Source organism: Zalophus californianus, chromosome 10 (genome assembly GCF_009762305.2).
Source record: "Zalophus californianus isolate mZalCal1 chromosome 10, mZalCal1.pri.v2, whole genome shotgun sequence".
NCBI classification, from domain to species: Eukaryota; Metazoa; Chordata; class Mammalia; order Carnivora; family Otariidae; genus Zalophus; species Zalophus californianus.
The window spans coordinates 106,889,270-106,915,384 of NC_045604.1; the positions used below are offsets into that span (position 1 = coordinate 106,889,270).

Here is a 26,115-nt window from a genome sequence, read left to right on the forward strand (position 1 = left end):
ACATTTTTGAGATGGGGATGGGGTGAAGGGAGAGGTGAGAGAGCAGAATTAAGAAGATCCCTGAGGGGGTGCCTGGGTGGCTCAGTTGGTTGAGCGACTGCCTTTGGCTCAGGTCATGATCCTGGAGTCCCGGGATCGAGTCCCGCATCAGGCTCCCTGTTCAGCAGGGAGTCTGCTTCTCCCTCTGACCATCCCCCCTCTCATGTTCTCTCTCTCTATCTCATTCTCTCTCTCAAATAAATAAATCTTTAAAAAAAAAAAAGATCCCTGAGGATTTGTATACCATGCCCAAAGTGGTTTCTTGGTCTAGTAGCAGGGCTTGAGCCCTTGACTTGCAATATATACCCTGGGAAAAGGTAGATGCTTGACACTTCCTGGCTATGGTTTTAGATGAGTACTTATATTCAGCTCTTAGCCTTGCCTGAAAATTCAGGAAAGAGCTAGCTGAAAGTCACCATAGCCCGTGATAGAAACCCCTGACCCAGAAAGAAGCCAGCATGCTGGACCCCCACCTTGCAAACTTCTGAGCACAACTCCCCTCCCTTAGTCAACTCTGACCCAACTCAGCCAAACTCCATTCCCTTAGAGACCTTGTTCTCTCAAGTTCTTCCCTAGACAACCCTCCTTCCCTCCCCGTGTCTTCTATAGTTTAGTTAACAGAGCATTTTTTCTCCAAAGCTGTATCTTACTGCTCTATATGGATAGATGTTTTTGTGATTTGTCCCGCATAGCTGGCCACCTGGACCTGCATGTACACAGGTAGGCTAAGGAATATTGTTTGTGAGACTTATGCTGTGGTTTGAAATATATTATCTGGCCTTCAGGTCAGAACTGGCCCTTCTGTTCTGGATGCCAAGAGCTACAAATCTTGTCCCACATCCCTTCCTGCTCCAGGCTGGGTTGGACCCCCCAGATGGAATCCAGGAGGGGAGGCAGACACACATGGCCCAAGCTCCTTGAAAATATAGAAAAATGATAACATAGAAATGCAGCTTGCTCCAAACTGCACATAGGCAAACAAATGTTTAATTTCAAACCCCGTTATTTGCCCTGTAAATATGGCCCTTTTGGGGATGGTCAGTTGGAAGTCTCACCTGACGGGAGGATGCTTCACCCAGGCCTCTCAATCGGAACTCCAGCCTGGCTGTTTCCACAGGGTTTCCCCAGCTGATGAGGTTGGATGTTGTAAGTACCTGATTTGATGTAACTTTGCCTTATTCTCATTTATTGCCTACTGTTAACTTTCATCTATATGTAGATTCCTTTCTTCTTCTGTTTCTATTAGGTTTCTATGATAATAATGCAGTTTTCTTTCCTTTTTGGAACTGAAACACAGCTGTTGTGAATCTTTTGTTCAGAACGCTTAACTTTACTGGGAAAGAAAACATTTTATATCCCTTCGTGTTGGCCTTGCTGCTAGAAAACCTAAGGCTAAGTTGATTGCTCACGTGGAGCAATTTCTAAGCAACAAGTTCAGTTACTGGTTTGTCTACCTCTGCCATTAGATACACAATTGTCTATCAGCTCCAAACTTAGCCTTCTTTTTTTTTTTTTTATCATTAGTTTTAATTTTTTTTTTAAGATTTTATTTATTTGAGAGAGAGAATGAGAGATAGCACGAGAGGGAAGAGGGTCAGAGGGAGAAGCAGACTCCCTGCTGAGCAGGGAGCCGGATGTGGGACTCAATCCCGGGACTCCAGGATCATGACCTGAGCCGAAGGCAGTCGCTTAACCAACTGAGCCACCCAGGCGCCCCAAACTTAGCCTTCTATGCTCAACTTTGTGAGTCTGGGGCTGGGACTCTGCAAACATCTCTGCTCTACCTGCTGGTTGCCTCTTAGGACCTCCTAATAGAGGATGCCAAAGGGAGAGGGCAAGGCTCCAGGAAAGAGAATGGGACTTGCTATTCCCGTTTGCTTCTTATGGGATTGCTGCTTTTGTCCTGTTCGGTGAGCATCAGCTACCCTCCTCATGCTGACAGTACCTGGTCCTTGCAGGAGCAGAAGCTGATCCAATTTGTGGTTTTTCCAACACTTTCAGAATGAGTTGAGCAGTGCACTTCCGCAGAGGTCTGAGTGTTATCTCCATGACCTCCTACGTTTCTAAGTTTTCATCATTCTGACAACTTCTCTCAGCTCCTTCAGTCCCAAGGGTGGTGGCTGCTTCCTGCAGTTGGAATCTACACAACACCATAGTGTTATCATTCTGCTTTTCCAGTTACCTTTGCCCAACTCTGTATACCCGGTTAATGATTCTTTATATTCAATTCTCTGATCTGGTGGGATTTCTGTCTCCTTACCAGACCCTGACCGGAATACTTTCCTCTCTGCTTTCTGAGTTTTCCTTTTTGTAAATCAATCTTTCTTATTTTGTCTGATCAAATAATTTGTATTATATGTTTTGGAAATAGAATCAAAATAATATTTTCCCATATAATCTCTGGATTTCAACGTTTCTTTTTTCCCCCAGCCTCTCATGTAATTCCTACAGCCACAGCATTGGGAACCCTTCTCCCAGCTTGAGCCCCTTTTCTCCTCTTAGTGCTTGAGTGGTACATAGAAGACAACAAAAATTCAGACTCAGGAAAAAAACACTCAGTCTTTAAGCAAGGACATCATCCCCTGCACATTCCCCACATCTGCTTAGGTGTGGGATTAAAGTCTAGTTTCTCTTTAGAAAGGAGACATACATGGCCCTCTCCCCAGTATGTTGTTTTGCTCTACAGATGTCAGTAGAAAAGGCTTTCTAGTGAGTGGGAAGAGGAAGTCATTATTCTTTGGGGGTTTGGACCATAGTGTTCTACAGTGGTCAAGCTCCTCTTTCCTGCAGACTTATTCCCACATTTCTTCTTTGCTGTTGTGTTTTCAGACTCTTAAGTTTATTCTGTTACAAAGCGTGGCTCTCTTTCCTACTACAGCATCCTCTCCACATTTGGCTTCATTCTGGGTGCCCGACTGGCTGCATCATCCACATGTTTGGAGCTGCTGCACTTTGGCAATATTTGAAGCATTGGCAGGATGTTACCCTGTGAGTTTCTATGAAGAGAGGAAACAAGACTTTGGGGACTTTGTAGAGGAAGGAAAGAAAGAGCAAGAAGAGCTGAGAGGTATCCTGAGATGAGGTAAGCAGGCTTACGCTTCAGAAAGGAAATGTGAGCAGAGGAAGTAGACATATGGGCAGACTCAGGTTGAGGGAATGGGGCATTTGGGCTATTTGTCAAGCAACCACTTGTCAAGCATGGATTAAAATCACAATCTGGGCAAATTACTGTCTTTAATGTGTGGAATACAAAGAAGGGCACAAGATGTGCCTGGTTTTGAGAAAGTGATCTGTACAAATAGAACACTGGATAATACCCACAGAAGGGGGTATGAGGCAGTGCCAAGTGGTCAAGAAGACAGGCGACTCCGGTAAGGCTTTAGGGTGGAGAAAGTAGTCAACAGTTTCAAATACTGCTGGGAAACTTGAGAAAGCTAAGGAGAAAGACACCTCAGAGATGGCAATTAGCACTGGCAACCCTGTGGAAAACTGGAAGCAGGTTCATGGTTGGGGGGTGGTGAGATGGGCATTTTATTTCTGTAAGATTGGAGTATCTCTAGGATAGGATACCAGATGTCCATCCCTGAAAGCCAGTAGCCAGAATCCAACTGTGCAAAGCCAAGGATAATGGCTAAGCTATCTTGGAGTGTGGTATTATGCTAGTAAGCCCATAGCTGACCCTGTGGTTCTGTAACCTCCCTCGTGATTTCTCTGCAGGCTCATTCTCATTCATGGACTGGGTGAAAGGGGAAAGGGAGGTGGCATTGGGTGGCGGGGGACCACCATGGTTCTTATTTCCCTTTTCGCTCCTATTGACCATTGCCTGATGCATGGCAGTCCTCTGGATGGTCCCGAACACAGTGCTGGCTGGGGAACCATGCCTGCGGATTGCCACCCAAATTTCAAAAGTATAGTTCAAGTCTGTGTACAGAAGTGACTCGTCCATTAGCTGAACAAGCTTCTCTGACATGACTTTGCTGGCATCCCTTTGGGGTTTGCGTTATGACATCAACTTGACTCTTCCCTGGGCAGCATTTATAATCAGGTAGATTGATTCCTCTTCTTGGTCTGCTTTAGCTGAATGTGTCTGCCTAGGTCCCAGAGCTGTGCTGGGGGGAACATGGAGCCTACAACGTAGTCCCAGGAGTGAAAAGGAGCGATTGAGTGGTAGGATGTCTGGAATTTCTAAGGGAGGATGGTGGGGATTCCTAGGTCTTCCAACAGCCCCAAGAAGTAAGGGCAGAGGAGAACACAAGCTCCTTCCTAAAGGAGGAGCTTGAGGAGGAATAAAAGAGTAGGCAGCAGTTGCTTTGTGAGGCTGGGGAAGAGATACCTGGCTCTGTCCCAAGTGAAAGCCTCTTATTAGTATTTGCCTTAGATTTGATAAGATGTTGAATAAACATGATGTAATAATCTGACTGTAGGATGACTGCATTTATTAAAGCAGTGCCAGTAGCTCTTAGATTTTTTTTAATTTTTAAAAAGATTTTATTTATTTATTTATTTGCGAGAGAGAGAGAGAGAGAGAGAGAGAGAGAGAGAGAGAGAGCGCGTGCACAAGGGGGAGAGGGGCAGAGGGAGAGGGAGCAGGGAGCCTGTCATGGGCCTTGATGCCAGACCACGGGATCATGACCTGAGCTGAAGGCAGATATTTAACTGACTGAGCCACCCAGGCACCCCAGTTCCTAGATTTTTAAGGAAGTCTGTCCAACATTATAGGTATAAGAAAGCAGGGCTGGAGTTTCTAGGTGCTTGATGAAGGTGAAGGAGGTGTGTAGGTGAACAGAATTGAGGGCCAAGTCCTCACATTTCAAGAAAAGAGATGGAATGGGAATGTATCTGGAGTTTGCTAATAGCCATTGGGGAACTGAATCTCTTTCATACACTTCCCCTGCCTCCCATCTTCATTTGGGCAGAAGCTAAAAATCTGCCAGGTGTCTTGTGTTGCTGCTATTGCTGTTATTATTGCTTCACATTTTTATGGGGCCTCATAATTTTTTTCTTTTTTAGAGAGAGAGAGAGCAGAGGGGAAGGGCAGAGGGAGAGGGAGAGAGAGAGAATCCCAAGCAGGCTCCATGCTCAGCACAGAGCCTGACGCTGGGCTTGATCTAATAACCCAGAGATCATGACCTGAGCCAAAATCAAGAGTCAGATGCTCAACTGACTGAGCCACCCAGGCGCCACTGGGGCCTCATAATTTTAATTGCACTTGCATATTATATATTCACTTGGTCTCCACATGAGCACTGTTGGAGACAACAATATGGAAAATTATAATGGCATTGGTAGCACCACTCACTGGCTTTATTGCTTTGGCCCGGGGCTCTTTGCTGTTCTGGATTAGAGAACAGGCAGAAATTAATGCAGACAGTTGAGGTGCCTGAGTGGGTCAGTCAGTTTAGCGTCCACCTCTTGATTTCAGCTCAGGTATTGATCTCAGGGTTGTGAGTTCAAGCCCCATGTTTAAATGAATGAATGAATGAATGAATGAATGAATGAATGCAGAAGGTCAAGAAGAATCTGTTTATCCTCAGCTTGATGGTCCCCCATCCTACCCAACAGCCAGGTTGCCACTGCATCTGGCAGAATGAGCTCTTTACCATTCCCAGGATTCATGCTGGACAGTGGAAGGCCTGGTTCTCAAGCTCCAGGCCAGGTTTCCAGTGGAGGTATCTCTCTCTGGTTGTAGACAACTTGAAAGAGCCCCCAAGCCCGTGTGCCTTATATAAGTCGTCCTCTGGGCCCTCCTTTGGCTTTGCTCCTGGGCCACCAGGTCCTTCTTTACCCCTGTCTTAAGTCCTTGGTCCTCTCCTACTTAAATATGTCACCAGCCCCAAGGCAGTACTTAGGGGTATACCTGTCTTTGCTCTCACTTAATTCTGTCTTTTCTTGGGATCTAGCCTCAATGGAGGAGGAAGGGAATTCCTCCCAAAAAGTGCACTTTTTATTTCCACAGTTAAAATGTGATTGTATAGGAGTACCTGGGTAGCTTAGTCTGTTGAGCATCTGACACTTGATTTCAGCTCAGGTCATGATCTCAGGGTTGTGAGATTGAGCCCTGTGTTGGGCTCCGTGCTGGGAAAGCCTGCTTGAGATTCTCTCTTTCCCTCTCCTTCTGTCCCTCCCCCAATGCTCTTTCTCTTTCAAAAAAAAAAGATCATATAAATAACACATGCTTTTTTATTTGAATTTGAATAATACATGGAGATATAAAGAGGAAAATAAAAGACACCTGAAATCTCATTGCCTTGAGAGATAACTAACAGTTTGGTGACCATCCTTTCAAGAACCTCTTTATGCATTCAGGCATACATGTGTATAGTTTTACACGAATGGGATCATATTACATATACTTCATGTGCATGTGTGTGTGTGTGCGTGCATGTGTTTTAAGTCATGAATTTCTTTCTCCCTATGTCTTCTTCCTAAATGAATACCCTATCCCCCTGTTTCTGTCCTACATATGATCAATATTATTATCTGCTGTGTACCCTTCTATATTCTTCATATCCAATTGCTATCATACAGATATATATGTATATTTATGTATCTATGCTTATATAATATGCATATACTTTATAAATAAATAGTTTTTTTCCTTGGTTCTGAAATGTGATATACTTTAATCCATACTTTCTTTTTTTTTTTAAATAACTGGCAGTTTTATTTTATTTTTTTTTAAAGATTCTATCCATCTGACAGAGAGAGAGACACACAGCGAGAGAGGGAACACAATCAGGGGGAGTGGGAGAGGGAGAGGCAGGCCCCCCGCCGAGCAGGGAGCCTGATGTGGGGCTCGATCCCAGGACCCTGGGATCATGACCTGAGCCGAAGGCAGACGCTCAACGACTGAGCCACCCAGGTGCCCCTAATCCATACTTTCTTTCATCACCTTGCTTTTCTTTTCTTTTTTAAGATTTATTTATTTATTTCAGAGAGAGAGAGAGCACACAAGCTAGAGGGGCAGAGGGAGAGAACCTCAAGCAGACTCCACACTGAGCACCAATCCCACAACCATGAGATCATGACCCAAGCCAAAACCAAGAGTTGGACTCTCAGCTGACTGCACCACCCAGGCTCCCGACCTTGCTTTTCTTAGTTAGTAATTCCTTATGTTCACACTTCCAAGTTACCCACTATAATTCTATTCCATATCAACATTTCATTTCATAACATGGTAGAATCCCCCAATTGATACACATATGTTTGGTTTCCAGTCTGGACCACTGTGAACAATGCTGCAATAAATATCCTGTTCCTTTCAAATAAGTTCTTTTATTTCTCTAGGATAGCTATCTAAGAGCCAGAATTGCTGGTTCAAAAGTATATGCATTTTAAATAATAATAGATATGGATAGATCACCTTCCAAAAAGGCTTGAATGCTTCAAAGTTTCATAAGCATAATTTCTTTTTCTCCTTTCATTTCCTCCACATTCCAGGCAGAAATAGGGAATTATTTCTCATTGTTGTTTTAATTTATAGTTTTCTGGCTTCAAGTGAATTTGAGCATCTATTCCTATGGCTGGCTATTTGGCACATTGACTATGACTTTCGCCCCTTTGTCTATGAGATTGTTTATCTTTTTCTAATCAGTTTGTAAGAGTTCTTTGTATATTATAGAGGTGGTGGTGGAGAGAACACTTATTCCCCACTTTTGATGTTTCCACCTAGGAGGGACAGACATTAGTGTAATGTTTCTGTCAGCTCTAAACTCTTCATTCATTTCTCTTCTGGGGTAGAGAGATTGAATCTGACTGGTGAGTTTGGGAGGAGAGGTTGGATGTGGTAAGCCCAGACCCTTCTTTTCTGTGTTTTCTGGGAGTGAGATGTCACTCAGAGTGTATGTTCTTGATTGCACTCCACTGTCTTTTAATTGGTGAGTTTAACCTATTTACATTTATTGCAATGACTTTATTTCAAATTTCCCATTTATCATCCTTTCTTTTTTTCTCCTTCCCTACTTTCCAATGGATGAATCAAATTTTTTTCCTGATATTTTAAACATTTTTACATTCTATTTTTAGTCTTATATTCATTACTTGTACTTATGTTTATCTACCTCTATTGATGTTTTATGTTTACTTACCCCTTATTGATTTTAACAAAGTACTGGAGGTAGTGAGGGAAAATAAGTAAGAAAGTGAAATAAAAAGCATATAGATTTGAAAGGAAGAAGTAAAACTCTCTATTTTCCAAATGACATGATCTTGTATAAATAAAATTCTAAGGAATACACTAAGAACTATTAGAGCTGATAAACAAGTTCAACAAGGGTGCAAGAATCAAGATTAATACGCAAAAATAAATTATATTCCTAAACACTATGAGTGAACAATTCAAACGTAAAATTTAAAAACAATTTCATTCACGATAGCATCAAAAAGAAGTATATCATTATCTGTATATTCCCCTTTGAACAATACAAATACTTTAGTATACTCTCACATCCCCTAATCTTACCCTATCCAGCATCTCCACTATGTTGATATTGTATAAAATTTAGTTATGAATTATATGAATATACATGTTTTTCTTTTCTTCTCTCTAGTCCCTATTTTTTCTCCTTTTTATTGAGGTATAGTTTGCATATAGTCAAATGCACAGATTTGTGTATAACTAATTTGGACAAATATATGTAATATGTAAAACCATCACCCAATTCAAGATAAAGGACATTTCCAGAACTCCATAAGGTTCCCTCATGCTCCCTTATGATCAGCCCTTTCCACCAGAGCCAACTCCTATTATGATTTCTATCACCATAGAATAGTTTGCCTCCTCTAGAATTTCTTACTAGGGGGTGCCTGGGTGGCTCAGTCGGTTAAGCATCCAACTCTTGATTTAGGCTCAGGTCATGATCTCAGGGTCCTGGGATCAAACCCCGCATCCAGCTCCATGCTCAGCAGGGAGTCTGCTAGAGATACTCTCTCCCTCTCCTTCTGCTCCTCCCCCTGCTTGCACTATCTCTCTAAAATAAATAAATAAATCTTAAAAAAAGAATTTATAATTTCATGTTTAAAGAATCATGTAATATGTACCTTTTGTGTTTTGCTTTTTTCACTCAACCTCATATTTTTGAGAGTTATTCATGTTGTTGCATTTATCAGTAGTTGTTTTCTTTTTCTTGCTAGTTGTTACTCAGTTGTATGAACATACCAAAACTTGCTTATCTAATCTTCCACTGGTGGATATTTGTGTTTTCTTTTTTAATTTGGGAATATTATTAATAAAGCTGCTATGAACATTCTCATGTTTCTTGTGGACATAAATAGAATTGCTGGATCATAATTGCTCCAAGGGTGTGCTAGAACTTCTCCACTGGACGCCTGAACTTCAAAAGCCCTCTCATCCACAGTGACTGTCATTATTGGTCTTCTTGATAGGAGAGACAGTAAAAAACTCTTATTTCACCATGTTTATAATGAAACTCCTTCTGATTTTACACTTTTATCTATCTAGGGTCTTGATCACATACCAGATGTCTGGTAAACAACTCCAGGCTCCCACAGACCTATTCATCAGACAGTTCAAGTGGCACATGACTGTGGTTGTGGGATCAGTCATTGCAATTTGTGTAAGTATATTTCCTCCCACTTGTCTCTGTCTGTCCATAAAGCTTGAACCAACTGCTTTCATCTAGGAGAAGGAGGCTGAGGGAAGCTCTCTATTTTGTCATTCCTTTTTCCCTCTTTCTAATCCAGAAACAGAAATGACAAAGAGGGACAAGCTCTTAGAAAAAGAATGAACAAATTATATCAGGTAGGGGTAGCTGTAATGGAGTCCAAAACATTAGCCCAAAAAGCAGTTTGTTTGAAGGGAAGATGGAAACTTGAGCTAGCCATGCTTTCTCTTTCCCCAAGGCACTATATTTCTGCTCCAGCTTACCTGGCTCCTTTCTAGTTCTTAAAACTGAGATAGCCTCCATACCTTGTCTCTAAAGATACCCTGCTCTCCCTCTCTGTCTATGTGCATATGTAGAAGTTTTCTTTTCCCCTTGCTTCTGCTGAAAAATAGTTGAATTCTTCAAAGAGAAGCTTTACCAGGAATAAACAGGGAAAAAGGTAAAAGAAACCTTAAAGATATAAATCTGTGTATTTACAAAGGACAAATCATTTATGTTAAGCTAAATAACAATTGTCTTCAAACTGAGTTGTTTCTACAGCTCTTTTTTCTGGGTGTTAGTTCAAAGTTTTTGTCATTTAGCCTGGGATAAGTTCATGTTGTTGCTATGACTAGTTCTGGTGAAACTGAGAATCTCTTCTTGAACATCCTTTCTTGTTTTGGGTTCTTTATCAGAGAACAGGAGATGATAATTCAGTAGAAAAGTGCTGTCTTAGAATAGAGTATATATTTTAGGGATATGATTCTGACAGAGGAAAAGATTACCCCAAGAGATGGCATTTCCTCATATCACTATAAACCCTTGGGGTTTATGGAAGAGGGCAGTCAAGAGGGGTGACAGCTGGGCAAGAACAGGAAAAAGTTGGGAAATTGGTTTCATACAAGGATATCAGGCAAGTAAGTAAATGCATTCGGGATAATGAGAAACCAGTTTCTCATTGTTGAAGGAGTTACAGATATGGAAAGGGGAAGACTAGAATAGACCCTGAGGTGTTGGACTGGAATTGAAGGGATAAAGGGAGTTATTTTATAACATTAAAAAGGAGCAATTCACCAACCCAGCAAGAGGACATAACAGACCTGTTTATGCACCTAATAGAGTTTTGATATATATGAAACAAAAACTTATAAAACTTCAAATAAAAATAGATTCACAATTAGAAATTTCAGTATCTCTTCATCCATAATTGAAAGCACAGGTCAACAGAAAATAAGTTAACAGAAGATTTGAACCAACTTGACCCAACTGTGTCATTTATAGAACACTCCTCACAACAGCAGAATACACATTCTTTTCAAGTGCACATGGAATGCTTACCAAAATGGATTATATTCTGGATCATAAAACAAGTCTAAATAAATTAAAAACATTTCAACTCAAACAAAACTCTGTTATCTGACCACATTTAAAATACATTAGAAATCAGGGCGTCTGGTTGGCTCAGTCGGTTAAATGTCTCAGCGCAGAGTCTGCTTCTCCCTCTACCTTTCCCTCTGCCCCTCCCCCCATTCATACTCTATCACTGTCTCTCTCTCAAATAAGTAAAATCTTTAAAAATCAATCAATCACATTCAAAATCAATAACAGAGATTTCTAGAAAATCCCCCCAATATTTGGAAACTAGATAACATCTAAATAGTCCACAGGTCAAGGGAAAAATCTTAAAGGAAATTATGAAGTATTTTGAATGGATGGAAAATAAAAACAGATCTATTAATTTTGTGGGATACTCAAAGGGAAATTTATAGCACTAAACACCTTTGTCAGAAAAGAAGTAAGATCTCAAATCGAACTCAGTTGCCACCTTAAGAAACTGAAAAAGTAGGGGCGCCTGGGTGGCTCAGTCGGTTAAGCGTCTACCTTCGGCTCAGGTCATATCCCAGGGTCCTGGGATCGAGCCCTGCATCAGGCTCCCTGCTCAGCGGGGAGCCTGCTTCTCCCTCTCCCACTCCTCCGCTTGTGTTCCCTCTCTCGCTGTCTCTCTCTGTCAAATAAATAAATAAAATCTTAAAAAAAAAAGAGAGAAACTGAAAAAGAAGAGCAAATTAAGCCCTATGTCAGCAGAAAAAAATATATACCAAAACAGAAATAAAATAGAAAACAAAAACATTATGGAAAATAAATTGAAACCTGGTTCTGTGAGAAGATCGATAAAACTGATAAACCTTTAGTCTAAAATCATGAGGAAAAAAGAGTAAAGACAAAAATTATCAACATTAGGAAAGCAAGGGGTATCTCAATAAATATTCTACAGATATTAAAATAATGAGACACTATGAACAAATGTAAGCCAGTAAATTTGACAACTTTGATGTAATTGACAAATTCCTTAAAACACACAAACAACAAAAGATGACTCAAAAAGAAATATATAACTTGAATAGCCCTATATCTATTATAGAAATTGAATTAGTGGTTAAAAAACCTTCCTGGAAGAACACGTCATTACCAAGTGTGCAAGGCTGATTCAACATTCAAACATCAATAAATATAATTTATCACGTTAAAGGCCTAAGGGAGAAAAATATATGATCATCTCAATAGATGCAGAAAAAGCGTTTGATGAAATTCAACATCTATTCATTATTAAAAGTCTTAGCAAAGGAGAAATAGAAGAGAATTTACTTAACCTGAGAGAGGGAATCTACTTAATCATATGTAATGGTTAAAGACTGAATGCTTTTCGCAAGGATCTAGAATATGGCATGGATGTCTGCTTTCAGCACTCCCCTTTCACAATGTACTGGAAGTCTTAACCAGTGTAGTAAGGCAAGGGGGAAAATGGTATACAGATTGGAAAGGAAGTAATAATTCCCTTTCTATTCACAGAAGACATTATTTCTCATTTAGAAACCCCCAAGGAATCTCCAAAAGTCTCCTAGAATTAATAAATACATTTAGCAAGTTCACAAGAAAAAGGTCAATATACAAATCAATTGCATTTCTGTATTTCTGTATATGAACAATAAACAATTGGAAACAAAAAAATTTTTAAATACCATTTCCAATAACACCCCCTAAAAAAGAAATACTTAGATATAAATGTAATAAAGTATGTGCAAGATCTGTACACAGAAAACTACAAAACACTGATGAAATAAATCAAAGAAGACCTAAATAAATTAAGAGATATACCATGTTGGGGCACCTGGGTGGCTCAATCTGTTGAGAGGCTGCCTTCAGCTCAGGTCATGATCGCAGGGTCCTGGAATTGAGCCCCACATTGGGCTTCCTGCTCAGCGGGAGTCTTCTTCTCCCTCCTACTCTCCCTCTGTTCTCTCTCTCTGTCTCTCTCAAATAAATAAATAAAAATCTTAAAAAAAAAAAAGATATACCATGTTAATGGAGTAGAGAGTCAGCATTGCAGATATGTCACTTATTGGGGGGAAATGTCATTTAAAAAGAAAACCTTAAGTAGAAAATACTAAAGAAGTGAATTTAGGATAGTTAAATGATATAAAACCAATATATAAAAATCAACTATTTCTATATACTAGCAGTAAACAGATGGAAAGCTTATGGGTGGTGGCTTTTCAATGTAGGGTGATTGGGCCTGCTGGTTTAATGGAGAACCCGTATGTTAGTACCAATAGGTCTTTCCTCTCAGGTCAGATCCTCAGAGAAATTTTCCAGGATTCTGCTTTGAGGTTGGTGGCCTATGCTTAGCTGTCAGTCTTCTAGGAGTTGAGTCTGGGAAGAAGGCTGGAGGTGAGGTTTGAGAAAGTAGGGGAAGAGCGCTAAGCATTCAATATGTAATCATTCCACTCCCTGGGAAGGGCTCCCCAGACTTCATTTTGCATGGTCCTTGGCTTCATCATCTGGGAAGTTTCTCCTTATCTGTAGTCCACCTTGGTCACATCTGAAGTGGACACTGAAGAAGTGATATCTAGTATAACAAAGGACTGTCAGTTATCTATTAAATACCTTTTTCTAAAAACAGAACCTCTAAGCCAGGACTTTTTTGTTTTTCCGGAGAGCTGGTTTACTAGCACATTACCTCAGAGATCCCTGAGTTTCAGGGAACATAGGCCCTTACCCAAATCCCAAGCCCGCCAGGTCGAATTATAACTGGCCTCAACCAATCATGATAATGTCATTCTCCTAGCTCTGGTGGCCAACTGACAGCTGATAATGTTCTGGGTGGGGCTTTTGGGAAAATGTTTTCTTTCCTAATTTAAAGGAGAAAATCCACCAAGCAGTTTCCCATTCCCCATTTTACTTGCTGGCACATGGACATGCACACTGGAGGTGCAGCCATCTTGTACCAAGTCAGCATAATAAGGACAGCAGATGGAGTCTGGATCCTTGCTGACATTGTTGGAGCCACTAAACAGCCCTTGATGTTCTATTCCTGGACATCTCATTATGTGAGAAAAACAAGACCACCATTCTTAAGCTACTGTGGTTGGCTCTTCTGTAACCATTCCTAGCTCCTATAAATAATGTAGTTGAGCATATTTATTTATTTTTTTTATTTAAAGATTTTTATTTATTTGACAGAGAGAGACACAGAGAGAGAGGGAACACAAGCAGGGGGAGTGGGAGAGGGAGAAGCAGGCTTCCCGCTGAGCAGGGAGCCTGATGTGGGGCTCGATCCCAGGACCCTGGAACCATGACCTGAGCCGAAGGCAAACACTTAACGACTGAGCCACCCAGGCGTCCCTCTGATGTTTATTTTCTTTTATAGTTCCCCTTGTGTAACATGCCTATTCATATACTTTGCCCATTTCTCCCCTGGACTATTAATTGTATTCGTGTTGATTTGTGGTCATTACTATCTTCTGGGCATTAATCCTTTGTCTGTTACATATGTTGTAAATATCATATTTTGTCAATTCCAAGATGTGCATTTTTTCATATTTGAACATCTCCAAAATTGAGATGAGTCATATAAATTATAGTCTCTCACATTGCAGTCAGTAGGGGGCAGAGTTGGCATTGCTGTTATCATAACCTGAGGCTTGAAGTTCAGACTCTTGCTCAGATCCCTACCAAGGCCATGGGCGGGGTGCTAGCAATGTCATGTGGTTCTGTAAATTTTACAGTAGTAAAATACTTTAACCTCAATCTGTTAAGGTCATGTATCTTTCTATTACAACTTCCTCTATGTCAGGTGATATTGGAGTGGTTGGTCACAGGCATTTTTTTTTAGAGCCTGTTAAGAGAAATTTGAGTTGAGGAACATTTAGTTGTGATGTAATGTGGTTTGCAGTCATTCTTGGGTACAGCTAAGTTGTAGCTACTTGTCTCAGTATAGGAGTGGCTTCCAGGAATACTCCTCCCCACACTGTACCAACCCAGCATCACCACATAAAGAAGCAGCCAGAAATCCTATCATGATATGCACGTTCCTATGACACCCAGCACCAAGAGTGGAGGTATTGGAGGAGAAAAAAATATGAAACAGCATATTGCAAGATGGCCGACACACCTCCAGACACTGAATCCACATCTCAGGTGGAAATAAAATAGGGTTGGCCCCAGCTTTATTGGTCTTTTTATTAGGTGAGTGACAGCTGTCTCAGATTATCTCTCATCAGACCTCTCCTGGTATCTTATTAGCTGGAACTGAAAAACTCTCAAGAAGACTGGGGAAGTGTGGAATGTGAATGTCATGACTGGCTCAAGCCAATAATAATATCCCGCATGATAATAATGTATCACAGTTGGCTATATTCTGTCCCAAACAAAAATGGGATATTGGATAGGCAACCAAACAGTGTCTGTCACAAACACCCTCCCCAAGTCTAGAGCTAAGGAAACCTGCCCACAGGAGAGCCCAGATCTGCCCAAGAGACACACTTATACAGCATCACTGTCTCACATACACAGGCCCTGAGAGTTTAGAATGAAGGAAGAACGAGAACAAGAAGAGCCTCCAGGGCCAACAGGACTCCCAAACTATCACTACGCCAGACCCACACCCACCAAAGTTAGAAAATGATAGCAAAATCTCACCCCTCTGAGCAGTTAACCCAGGAAACAATGTTCCCAGAACCTAATACAGTTCAACCTCTGGTTTTGCCAAAGAACAAAGCTGAGCTTCAGAGGTAGCTGAAGGCAAGTCAGTAGGCAAAGTAGAGAAAAGCTTTTTGGTTTTGGCCTCACCAGAGGTTGGTCTGCACTGGTTGTCTGAAGTCCGCAAGCTATGAACTTAAATTCTTTTGGGACATTTCCCCCACTGAGGGTGATTGTGCCCTGTGCATACTCTAGCAGTAGGAAAAATCCATTTCTGCATGTTTCCTCCTCTTCCAGAGAATGGGGTGTGGGACATTCCCTTCTTTTTGAAAAATGGAAATGTGTAATAGCAAAACCTTCATCATCAGATCTTGCTTGAAGGGCCCATCTTCCCCAGAACATGTATGTTTGAAACATCTCAATTTCCCATTCCCCTTTAAGTTCCACAGTCCTGATATCCAACTGCTGTGTAAGGTGTGGGTTCTGTAAATGACACAACCTTGAGAAATACAGCAAAACCCACAGACATACGGTTTTAAACAAGAGTTGGTATCTGCATATGTGTGTGGTGGCTCCAACACCAGCTTTGGTTCAGAAGCAACATGAGGTAGGGCAGGTAGGATTCCTGCCTGAGACCCACCAGGCAGAGGAGAACTGAGTCTGGGTAACTGACAATGCCTTCCCAGAAGAAAGGTGAAGAGACACAAACCACTGACAGGTTCCTCTTTCTCTACCCACAGATCTTGTACATCAGAGTTTCCTGGCATGACAGCACTGTTCCTCTGCCCCCGCAGCCCCAGCCACGCCGCAAGTCTTCTGGCTCTCTCCCCCAGGAGCTCTCGGACCTGACCCATCTTCTGCACTGGCCTCCCACCCTGGGAGATGGGGGGGACCTTTTGGCCTCCACCAGTCCCCAGACCTCCACCTACCACCTGAGGGGACCTCCCCAGGCCAGCTACACCCTGGGAGGCTACCTGGAGGCCATTCTTGTCGCAAGAGACCACCAGGGCAGGCCCAAGACCCACGGTGGGGATCTGTTTCGGGCACAGCTCCTGGGTCCCTACCTGAAGGCAGGAGTCCCTGGAGATATCCAGGATCTGGAGAATGGCACCTACCTGTTGTCCTTCCCCCTGCTCTGGGCTGGGCAGGCCCAGGTGCAAGTGCGGCTGATCCACTCCAGCGAGGCAGTTGGAGTCCTGCGGAGAATCTGGAGAGACCAGTGGGCCACGGTTGATTTCACAGGCTATTTCCGAGGACCCACAGGATATGAAGAAACTGTGACTTGCAATGTTAACCCCCTGCTAACTGGGGAGGAAGAATCTACCTGTCACTACAGGGATGAAGATTCTGGTGAGCTCTGGTTCTGTGCTCGACCGCCCACCCTGCCCTGCGACTCACTGGTAGGGCATTCAAGTGGACATTATTGGAATGTGACCACACCACACGAGGAGGCCCTGCTGGCATGGTAAGAAGCCCAGCATCATCTGGGGTGTCTGCCCCCGCCCCTGAACCCTGGTCCCTGTGATTTTTCTGCCTGAGCCACTACCCTTATTCATCTGTTCCCTTCTGTTAAACACGTTTCCTTCTGCATGCCAGGTCTCCTACTAAGTGCTGACTATCTTTATGTAATGGTCGGCATCCCTGCCCTCTACAAGTTTTCAGTGAGGAGACTCACGGCTTTTGAAAACACACAGTGTGATGAGTACTTATGTGTAGTATGCACGGAGTGGTGTGAGGGCACGGAGAAGGGGCACCCCACCTGGCAGGTGGCAACTTAGCTAAGCTCAAAGGAGAACCATGGACCTCTGGCAAAAGAAAAGGATTCCAGGCCTTGCTGCTCTTCTGATGGCCCTTGTAAGGAGAGATGTGCTGCCGAATTCACCAGCATATGTGGTCAGGGAGTATGGAGGATGGATGTGACCTCCCTGGGTGAGAGGGGAGCAGAGCCTGCAGCCTGGAAACTGGAAATGGCTGAGAACTGTCCTCAGTCTTGGGGGAGCAAGGCTCCCTGGGGGGACAGAGAATGGGAGTCGGGAAGGGGAGACACAGCAAACAGCCTGGCTCACTGTGAGCCCTACTGTCCCTGAGATCTGAGGCGTGGTGGGGACAGAGAGACCCCAAGGGGAGGGAGGCATTTTGAGAGACCCCAAGGAGGAGGGAGGCATTTTTTAAGGTGGGAGACCTGGATATCTGGTCTCCAGCAGGGAGAGTAGGGGATGGAGGCAAAAACAGGGTCGTAGATGGCTGGCTGGGGGCAGAGCAGGGGTGAGAGGACACCCCTACTCAGTAGGGGGAGAGAAGAGCCAGAGGTGTTCTAGGGGAGGGCTGGCCGCTGGGATGGTCAGGCAGCTGGCAACTTAGCTAAGCTTAAAGGAGCCCCAAGGAGCACGGAAGTTCTCACTGGCTGCCATGAGGACGGGAGGGGGTGAACCAAGCTGGAGACGCCCAAGCTGCCAGGGTGCCTGCCGGCCCCACAAGATGCTCATCTCCAGGAGGCTCTCGGTAGCTCAGTCTGGGGAATTCCCACTAACATTGACTTCCTGGCATGAGAATTTAGCGCCAGGAAACCGTGGTGTTTCCAGACCAATTCTTACACTCCCTTTGGTCAGAAAAGGAGAACCGCACGTCCTTTTTGCATTGGTCGATTAAAAATAACTCTAAGGCTAAATACAGGAGCCATCTCAGGACGTCACTCGGGGTACAGTCCTGAAGTCTCTGGAGTGAGTGTGTGGGTTCTGATCCTGGCTCCACCTGCTACGATTTGCCGGCTCCTATCCGTGTGATCTCTGGGAAGTCACTTAACCTCTCTGTTCTCTCATCCGTAGAGGGGAATGATAATAGTACTTCCCTCATAGACTTGTGATAAAGAACAAATAAATTAATGTGTGTAAAGTGCTTAGAACAGGAACAGCATATAGCGGCTCTGTTGGCTCTTAAAATCTTGTCCCAAGTGTTTTGCTGCTGTTGAGTGGCCCCTGCTCTGTCGGACATTGTCCGAAGGCCTGGAGGTCCTGGGGATGGGAGAGCAGGGCAGAAGTGGCCCCGTCCTGTAGGAGCCAACAGTGTGCTGATCAAAGACAGGTGTTAAAGAGATAACCACACATTGGGCGAATGTGTAGTGGACGTGAATTTGCAGCCCCAAGGTCAGGTGTTTTACATAAACTTCAATCCCATCCGAGGACCCCTGCAGCTGGGTGGTGGCAAGAGCTCCCTCACCCAAGGTCCTGCAAAGAAACTGACACCTTGGCCATCTGGGATCCATCCTTAGTCCTCTGTCCACACTGGTCACCCCAAAGTGCCCACTGTCCAACTTTGTGTAATCTTGGGGGCTCTGCTGGGAGGGCAGGCATCTCCACCTGGGTCCAGAGTCCGTGGGACCATCCTGCACCTGCTTCCTGAAGCTGTCACCTCTAGGGGGCACTAGGGCCCTGACACTCAAGGAAGGCCATACGCAAGCATTTTTCTAGATTGTAGGAATATTCTCATCCCCTCTCCCCCGAGAAGCAAATTCCCCTCTCCTCCTCAGACACAATCCCTTCAAGCAGTCCATTCCTTCATTCAGCAAATGCATGCCGAGCACCTTCTACATGCATGCTCCTGCTGGAGGCACTAGGAATCCAGCACCATTTACCCTGCTCCGGTAAAGCTTACTTAAGACAGGAGGGAGGGTCAGAAACAATAAACATGGCAATAAGTAAATAGTATATAGAATGTTAGAAGGAGATAACGTGCTAGGGGAAATTTAAAATACACAGGACGTGAGGATTAGGAATATGGTGGGGACAGGTTGCAGTGTTAAATAGGGCGTCAGGATAGACCTCATTAAGAAGGTGACATCTGAGCAAAGACTTGAAGGGGATGAGAGAGTTGACCCAGGATATAACTTGAGAGAAGAGGTTTAAGGCAGAGGAAATGCTGTGGTGTCCCTGGTGTGTCTGAGGAACAGCAAGGAAGTCAAATAGCTGAGATGGGGCAAAGGACAGGGAGGTGGCAGGTGAAGACCAGTGGCGTTAAGGGAAGGACATGGCATGACCAGGAAGGGCTCTGTAAGCACAGTAATTTTTGCTGTAAGTGAAAAGGGAGTCACTGAAGGATTTTAAGCGGAAGATAGGCATCCCTGATCACATTTTTAAAAGGTCTCTCAGACCGTTGTATTGAGAATGGATTGCAGGTTAAGGGAGAATCAGGGAGACTGAAAGGTGGGAGTCCTTTGCTTCAGGTTGCAGTAGTAAAGGTGTCTAAAGTGATTCATTTCTGGGTATATTCCGAAGACAGTACCCATAGGATGTCCTGAGAGAAAACGGAATGTGCCAAAAAGTGAGAGCTCGCAGATGAGTGTGAGGTCTGGGGCCTGCTCACATGGAAGGACAGTTGCCATCAGCTGGAGTGAGAAAGCGGCAGGTGGGGGGTGGAGAGGGGGAGTTTGATCACGTGCATTAGACACCAAGTGGAGATGTTGAGCAGATGGCTAGACTCACAAACCTGGAATTTGGCAGAGAAGACTGGGCTGGAGATCTTGGCTGAGTGAGACCACCAAGGGAGGGAGTGTGATCCGGAAAGGAAGAGCAAGGGCTGAGCCCCGAGCCTTGGGAGAAGGGAGCTCACACAAGGGGCTACCTACTAGGGGAGGGAGGAGTCCCAGGGATCAGGGAGTGACTGCTGGTCTGATGATGGTCAAGGAGAATCCAACAGGAGTGGGCTCAATGAGACCAAGAGGAGAGTCAGCACTTCTTGAAAAAGTCTCCAAGCCTCTTCCCATATGAATCATGTTTTTTGTTGTTGTTGTTTTTTAAGAGAGAGAGAGCGTTAGTGGGGGAGAGGGAAAAAGAGAATCTTAAGCAGGCTCCACCACACTCAGTGCAGAGCCCAACTCGGGGCTCAGTCTCATGACCCTGAGATCATGACCTGAGCTGCAATCAGATGCTTAACCAGTTGAGACACCCAGGCGCCCCGGAATCATGTTTTTAATTTCCTGTATTTTGGTGATGCTTTGATGCCTTGGGGCCTTGTGGACCTAGGGAGGGGTGGTCCCTCCCAGGGTTAGCTAGCTCCTAGAGATAGCAAACAACTTGCCTTGAGCACAACCACCTAATTCTGAGTGCACACCACCACCCTGCCTCCTTTTATCAGGCTCCTACAGTCTGGGCCAACACCCCCTGCCTGAAATTAGAATCTACCTGTTATAGCCCAGAGCCTGCTGACATTATTCACATGATCCAATCCTAAGCCTCCTCAGCTGCTTACCCTTCCTTGCCTATTCCTTCCTGTGAAAATCACAACAAAGGTTTTTGCCCTTTGCCCTTGCTCCCTCTGCCCCCGACTGACCCTGGTGCTTCTCCGTGTGCCCCTGCCTCTCAGGAACTCTTATCTTTCTTATGGCCATCATCTCCTGATCTGTTGGCCTCGCCATACCTAAATAAAACCAAAACCCTGGGTACATTTTAAAACAGCTCTGCTTTCTGCACTGACGGAATCCCCGAGGCAAAGAACCTGGATCCTGAATCCCTGAACAACTCCAGCTTCCAATCCCTCTCCTGCCCCCAGGCCCTCACTATCTCCCAGGAGCCCTGACACTGGACAGATGCCCTTGACTTTGAGAACTTCCTTTCCTCCAAGGAGCCCCATCTCACCTCAGCCCAGGATTCCTTCCCATCACACATTCCCATTAAGGGCTCCCCTGTTGCCAATTGGTTTCTCTTCAGGAATGTGACAGACAAGGTCCTCCCTCAGAGTATTTCTCCAATCTGGGTGGCCAAGGAGAGCAACAAGAGTCTGGGTAAGTGACGCTGGGGCTTGTAGAAAAGGCAGCACTTATTCCATGCGTGTGGCTTTAGATTCTTCTGTACCCACAGATTGCTTTGCTTACAAATGATTATTTACAGTTCTGTCCCCTCAACAACCATGCCACCCTGGGATCCCGGGCCCAAAGCCCTCCGGCTTCTACCACCGAGCTGTGTGGCACTCACTGTCCTGCTCCGGCCGCTCCTTCTCCACTGTTGACAGCATCCTGGGCTGCCTGGCTGGCCACATTGTCCACATGATGGGGGACTCCACGCTTCGGCAGTGGTGGGAGTACCTGCGTGACACCGTGCCCTGTGAGTGACCGTGAGGGGAGAGTGCAGGGCTCCTAGGAGAAAGAAGATCCGGGGCTTTGAGAAGGCAGAGAACATTTCAGGAGAAGGACCTGAAGGATACCTGTGGAAGGACCGGATACCTGGGTTTGGGGCAGAAATAGGGATGGGGAACAGGGTGCCCAAATTACACATAATCTCATCAATTAGGTCAGTGATGGGAGGCTCTAACAGGAGGGGGGATGTGTTTGAAGAACGATGAGTACATAACCTTAGATAGAAAGAAGTGAGGATTTGCCGGGGGGGGGGGGGGGGGCGGATACTGGAGGAATAGAGTTGGAATTTAAGAAAAGTACTGTAGGGAAGCCAGGGGTTTATCTTGTGACACTGGGGAGACACTGAATGTTTTCAGAGTTTGCAGTTTGTTGGATTGATTGGATTGAAAAAGGAAAGTCCAGAGACCAGTTATAAGACCACTGCAGGTCATCGTGCAAGCTGGTGAGAGACTAAACTGGCGTCAGCAGTAAAGGAGCTATCCTACTGGAGGAGCTGACAGCTTGTTGACTGACTGCTTCTAGAGAGAGGGGAGATGATCAGGTAACTAGAGATAACAGGAAATGGACTCAAAATGGAAGTCACTGACGTGCCTGACTGGATGTGGGAGCAAGGGACAGCAGTGGGAGAAGATGGTGTATTTATTTTATATTCTTCATACTGGGTTGAAGAGGTGAGGAGGGGTCTTCTGGAGAGCGTGTGCGTGAGACTTTTGAACACATAGGATTTTGGAACTGAACTGAGATATCTGAGCTTCAGACAGAGTTTCATTCCCTGGAGGATAAAAGTCAAAAGAAGTGAGTATCATGCAGGGTCGGTCCCATCTGAGCCTCCAGCTTCTGGGCACAGATTCTACAATATAACATAACATGGGTTAAGGAATATGCTTGATCAGGGAGTGGGAGAAATGAGAGCTCCGGTTCCAACTAATTTGATGGTTAGGCAACCTCAAGTGACCTCCCAGGGTCACTTTGGGACAGTTCTGCACATGGCAAGTGGAGTAGGTGACTTTCTTAAGCAATGGATGTTTCTAAAGATGAACAGAAGCTCATGACAGAATGTTGGGAAAACCAGATCCTCTGCTGGCTGATTTGGCACCTTCCTGTGAAATAGAAAAAGCTGCCCCCTGCACCCACAGAGCCCTGAAGCTCAAGGTGGGGCAAGCAGGCAGGGACTTCGTGCAAAGAAAGGAGGGGCCTTTTCCTGCAGGTGCGTCTAACTCTCTATCAAGGCACACAACTGAGTGAACAGACCAGATGTCAGAAGCCTCTGGCTGCCGGCTGGCCACGATGCGCAAGGACATAAAGTGGACAGCCTTGACTCTCTAGCCTGGGGCAAGTCTTCATCCAGGGGTGGCCGAAGGGAGCCGATGGATGAATCTGAGTTGAAGTGCTGGTTCAGAAAGGAGACTGCAGAGGGTGACAACATACTGCTAAGAAAGGCAGGGGCATCCAAAGGAACATCAATGAGACAAAATGCTCCAGGGGGGCAGGGAGGCTCAGGACTGAGAATGGGTCTTGGGACTTGGTAACTGGGATGTCACTGGTGATATTACAGATTAGGGAGAGCACAACCAGCTGATTGGGCCAGAGGCTACTTGTGTCCTGAGAGGAAAGTGATGCTAGATCTCTTGTGTTTTTAAATGAGGAAGTACAGTCCTATATTAACCCCTGAGCCTCGTCTTGTCCTCCCCACAGCCCTGAAGCCTGTGGATCTACACGCCACGTATCAGACGGGGCCCCTGATGGCAGTGGAGACCACACGGGGCATCGTGATGCACTGGCGGGCCCACAGCTGGCCCCTGCGCTCCCTGCGCACGCCAGTGGCCTCCCTGCACTCTGTGGTCCGGGAGCTGGGGGGCCTGGCCGGGGGCCCCCACACAGTGGTGGTGCTGGGCCTGGGCTCCCACTTCACCACCTTTCCTCCGTCTGCCTTTGTGCAACGACTCGCAGGGATCAGGGCAGCGGTGGCTGCACTGCTGGCCCGGGAGCCCCTCACTCTCGTGGTCATCAAGCTGGCCAACACCGGCTACAAGTCCGTGTATGGCAGTGACTGGTTCACCCTCCAGGTGAACCGGCTTCTCCGAGCTGCCTTTGCTGACCTCCGTGTGGCCTTTGTGGACGCCTGGGAGATGACCTCCAGTCTGGCCCTGCCCGACAGGATCCACCCAGGGCGGCTCATCGTCCGCAGTGAAGTCAACTTCTTCCTGTCCTTCATTTGCCCCACTTGAGTGCTTCTGCAGGTCCTGGGCTGTGTGGATGGAGAAGCTGATGGGATGATCAAGCCTGGAAGCCCTTCCCTTCAGCTGTCCTCACCTCTTCTCTTACTTTATTAATGCCCAGGCCATATATCAACCAGCAAGAATTGGGACTGTGCGTGGTGGCAGGTGAGGGAAGCCTGGCAGTGGTCCAGCAACATCTATCATATCCGTGCATATAAGGATTGTCATTTTATGTGCCGGAGTCTCCATTTAGAGTGTCAACGAGCCTTGCAAAAATATGAGAGGGATTCTATTTCAGTTCATCAGAGCCACCCTAGTGGAGAGCCCAACTATATATATATATAAAGACTTTTATGGATTGATTTATAAAATAAAATATCTCCTGGTTATAAAAGTAATACATGTTTTTTGTAGAAAATTTTAAAAAGTACCAAAAAATTAACAATGAAAATAAAAATCACCTAGAATCCCATGGTTGGGAGATAATCACTGTTAAAATACATATATTTTCAACAATTTCTCAATGCGTAAAAAAAAATCTATCCCTCCTCCTTTTATTTGTTTTATTTACTTGAGATATACATGATGAGTTTATTCTGAGGTTCTAATGGACACTAAAGAGGATTTTGGTGTGCCCTTGGCCAGTCCAGGTCTTTCGAGAGGCAAGTGTCAAGACAGGATTAGAAGAGCAAATGTGTTTAGAGGAAACATCTATGAGAGATAATGCAGAGGAAGCTAGGTGAGTCTGGGAGAGCTCATCAGACTGGATGTAAGGTTGACTTGGAGTAAAGAAGAGAGGAAGGAATGTCGGGTAGAAGCATGCTAGACCCCAGTGCAGGCTAAGGGAATTTTGGCACAACCAGTGGGAAGTCCTTGAATCAAAGTTGACCATCAGAGGAATCCTGCATGTCCCAGGAAGGGGCCAGCCTCAGTATCCCTGCCATACTCCACCGCTGGCTAGCGGCAGCCCATGGCAAGAGCGGCCTCCCTGTGAGGGATGTCAGGATAGCAGCTGGGGTCCTTGGTCAAGTACGAGCCCTGTAGTCCACCACAAAGGGAACAAACATTTCAAATATGTCATAACTCAGGAAATATAGTTGATTTTCTAAAGGAATGGTGAAGTCAAACTTCAGCCAAACAAGAGATTACTGATATGATCCAGCAATTCCACTTCTGGGTATTTATTTGAAGGAAAGGGAAACACTAGCTCAGACATATATCTGTACCCCCACCTTCACTGACTACAGCATTATTTACAATAGCCAAGATATGGAAGCAACCTAAGTGTCCCCTAGTGGATGAATGGATAAAGAAAATGTGGTGTATATGAGACAGTGAAGGACCCTGGGAACAAGGCAATCCCTGTGGACTCTTACCCTTTTCCTGCAAAGCACGAACCAAGGAGCAAACCCAGACTGCTTCAAACTGATCTGAGACTGGATGGTTGCCAAAATTGACCTTTCACTGACTTTCCTCCTCATTTTAATGCTAAAAAACATTCCCAGAGGTGGAGATTTAACATACAAATGAAAGTCCAGTGTATGAAGAAGCATGTTCTGTCAGCTGCACCTGCACGCCCACTTTCCTGGGATTCCCCGCCCCGACATTCTTGAGCATCATTCCTTTTTCCCACCTCGGCCCCTTGAAAACTTTCCCTGGCTATTGTTTGGAGAGCCAGTCTGACACCTTGGTCGTGACTGTGTCTCCCTCCGGTAGCAGCTGCTGTCCCAATAAAGCCTTGCCTGTACCTTTAAATTTGGGGTCCAGCCTCATTTCTACCATAGCTGGGTCCAAGGACCAGAGTCTGGTAATGAGTCTGGTAATGTATATACACAATGGAATATTAATCAGCCATAAGAAAGAAAGAAATCCTGCCATTTGCAACAATATGGTTGGATTTTGAGGGCATTATGCTTAGTGAAATGCACCAGAGAAAGACAAATGCCAAATGATCTTACTTACATGTGGAATCTGAAAACAAACAAACAAACAAACAAACAACAATGAACAAACTCATAGGGAGAACAAAGTGGTGGTTACCAGAGGTGGGGAGGGGGGCACCATGGGTGGAGGGGGTCAAAAAGTAGAAGCTTCCAGCTATAAGATAAATAAGTCCTGGGGATATAATATACATCATGGTGACTCTGGT

The 26,115-nt window shown here is 44.8% G+C and overlaps 1 protein-coding gene across 2 annotated transcripts; it reads left to right on the forward strand.

Annotated features, from left to right (window-relative positions):
* Window positions 1-3,029: 3,029 nt before the first annotated feature.
* LOC113932261 (NXPE family member 3-like) lies at window positions 3,030-24,360 on the forward strand. 2 transcript variants are annotated; one of them, XM_027611094.2, is made up of 6 exons: window positions 3,030-3,121; window positions 9,500-9,614; window positions 16,361-17,085; window positions 21,323-21,396; window positions 21,503-21,715; window positions 23,443-24,360. In XM_027611094.2, exons 1-6 carry the CDS (start codon window positions 3,117-3,119, stop codon window positions 23,973-23,975), a joined length of 1,665 nt encoding a protein of 554 aa, XP_027466895.2. In that variant the 5' UTR covers window positions 3,030-3,116; the 3' UTR covers window positions 23,976-24,360. The 2 variants fall into 2 exon arrangements, with proteins under 2 accessions (XP_027466895.2, XP_027466894.2); XM_027611093.2 differs by lacking the exon at window positions 3,030-3,121 and having other exon boundaries at window positions 9,442-9,614.
* Window positions 24,361-26,115: the final 1,755 nt, after the last annotated feature.

Bases quoted from the DNA above. Each gene is read 5' to 3' on its own strand.
- LOC113932261 (XM_027611093.2), top strand. From the start codon at position 9,453: ATGTTTATAATGAAACTCCTTCTGATTTTACACTTTTATCTATCTAGG. The intron at 21,397-21,502 runs GTAAGTGACGCT...GATTATTTACAG, and splicing joins GGAGAGCAACAAGAGTCTGG to TTCTGTCCCCTCAACAACCA. The intron at 21,716-23,442 runs GTGAGTGACCGT...TCCTCCCCACAG, and splicing joins CCTGCGTGACACCGTGCCCT to CCCTGAAGCCTGTGGATCTA.